The 2,261-nt window shown below is 40.0% G+C and overlaps 1 protein-coding gene across 1 annotated transcript in view; it reads right to left on the bottom strand.

The window, feature by feature from the left end:
- The window catches only part of PHKA1 (phosphorylase kinase regulatory subunit alpha 1), a 245,264-nt gene that overhangs the window by 183,031 nt on the left and 59,972 nt on the right, over nt 1–2,261 (bottom strand). Inside the window, exon 7 of the mRNA XM_045290221.1 lies at nt 1,277–1,375. Within this exon, the coding sequence (XP_045146156.1) occupies nt 1,277–1,375 (99 nt within the window). The remainder of the gene's footprint in view (nt 1–1,276; nt 1,376–2,261) is intronic.

Raw genomic sequence — 2,261 nt, 5'->3', positions numbered from 1 at the left:
AATAAGAGACTGAACAAAAAAACTTAAAAGGAAAAACTAGGAAATAAAACATCTACAAGAGATGTGAAAACTTTTTCCTGGAACTCTACTAGGCAACACACATACCCATAGCAGCTTCCATGCTCCCCCAAAGACTTGAAAAGGCCATACACTTTCACCTCTGGTTGATTTCATGAACTCCACAAGGAGTAACTGAACACTAAGGCAGACCTGTGAACTGCCTGGCTCAGTTTTTGGGTTTTTTTCATCATTTTTAATGTAGGCTCATACAACTCTTATCACAATTCATACATACATACATTGTGTCAAGAGCATTTGTACATTTGTTGCCATCATCATTTTCAAAACATTTTCTTTCTACTTGAGCCCTTGGTATCAGCTCATTTTTTTTCTCATACAACTCTTATCACAATCCACACATACATCAATTGTGTAAAGCACACTTATACATGTGTTGCCCTCATCATTCTCAAAACTTGCTTTCTGCCTGGGTTCCTGAAATCGGCTCCTCATTTTCCTTTTCCCCCTCCCACTCCCTCTCCGCCCCGCCCCTCGTGAACCCTTGATAATTTATAAATTATTATTTTATCTTATCTTACACTGCCTGGCGTCTCCCTTCACCCACTTTTCTGTTTCCCATCCCCCAGGGAGGAGGCTATATGTAGATCCCTGTGATCAGTTCCCCCTTTCTACCCCTCCTTCCCTCCTGGTATCACCACTCTCACCACTGGTACTGAGGGGTTCATCTGTCCTGGATTCCCTGTGCTTCCAGTTCCCATCTGTACTGCTGTGCATCCTCTGATCTAATCAGGTTTGCAATGTAGAATTGGGATCATGATAGTGCAGGGGTGGGGGTGGGGGAAGGAAGCATTTAAGAACTAGAGGAAGGTTGTGAGTTTCATTATTGCTACACTGAACCCTGAGTGACTCATCTCCTCCCCGCTACCCCTCTGCAAGGGATGTCCAGTTGTCTACAGATGGGCATTGGGTCCCCATCACGTGCTCCCCTCATTCACGATATGATTTTTTTATAACACTGGATTAGAAAAAAAGACTATATAACACCTTTATAACACTGGATTAGAAAACAAGACTATAATATATTTTATAATCCATGCTATATCAGGTTTATCTCAATAGAGAATATTTATAAGACATTTGACATATGGTAATAAATCAGATGATATACGCTTATTCGACTCTTCTTAATCTAAATGTCATGCTAAATTGGAATCTGAATAAGAATCAAATCTGATGTAATCCATTCTTCTCTTACCTGGCAGTGTTGTATTTCATCTGTCAAGACATGGATAACTGATTGGGGCCCACCTTTCACACCAAACAGGTCCAGCTCATCTAATGCTTCTAGGGCTGCCTGTGAGGAGCAAAGAAGAAAAGTGTAACTTCAGCCTTAAAATATATAATATATACCCACATGTGTTTCTAAAGCCACATACATACAAAAAAATCTCTCCCGTCTCCCAGGATCTCATCATTGCACAGAATGTTATTTTTTAATATGCTTGCCAGAAAAGAATATACTAACAATAATTTTAAACTATAATAACAATACTTATTTCCCCAGGGAGCTCTGAGACTTCCTTTGTATTTCACATTATCCTAGAAATAGAGTTCATGAGGTGGAGCTTATATCATTAAGTATCAATCAATTTAAAACATGGCACAGATGAATTTATTGTAAACTATTCTTTTGATAGGAGATTTCCAAGAAAGATACCAACATATAAGAAAACCCAGAAGTTATAAGACTAGAAGGTATTAATGCAACAACCACTAGGTGTTACCACATAACAGTTTCCATTAAAGAGTGAATGGGCTAGAAAGATACTGCAGATATTCCAGGTCTGGGAATTGATTGAGTGATCATGACTGTCTATTCTGCTGTTCACCTGATCTACTATTCTTTCGCCTATATAGATCACGTAAATATTTAGTAGGCTTCCCATCTATTTCATTCCTAGGGACACCGTGGCTAAGTAGCCAATGCCATAATTCCACGAGACAGGTTGCTTTGATTACTACTGAAACCTTGTTGTCTATTATAACCACGCCCACCCTGTCTCTGTTGATTCAGTGCTGACACCTGACCTCTACCATCACGGGGACCAATGAGCCCCATTGTGGGCAAATGTCAGAGTTCGCTTGGGGCAGTGCCAACTGTTAATCCTGGTGCACATAAAATAGCAATTACAGGAGTCTTAAGAGATGCTGGGGCCCACTTCACAAACTTGTTCCTATGG

The sequence above is a fragment of the Echinops telfairi genome, unplaced genomic scaffold, assembly GCF_000313985.2.
Source record: "Echinops telfairi isolate 266 unplaced genomic scaffold, ASM31398v2 ScPeMD7_34;HRSCAF=130, whole genome shotgun sequence".
In the NCBI taxonomy this organism is placed as follows: Eukaryota; Metazoa; Chordata; class Mammalia; order Afrosoricida; family Tenrecidae; genus Echinops; species Echinops telfairi.
The sequence above is the reverse complement of the archived record's forward strand: the minus strand, read 5'-3'. Positions and strand labels throughout refer to the sequence as shown.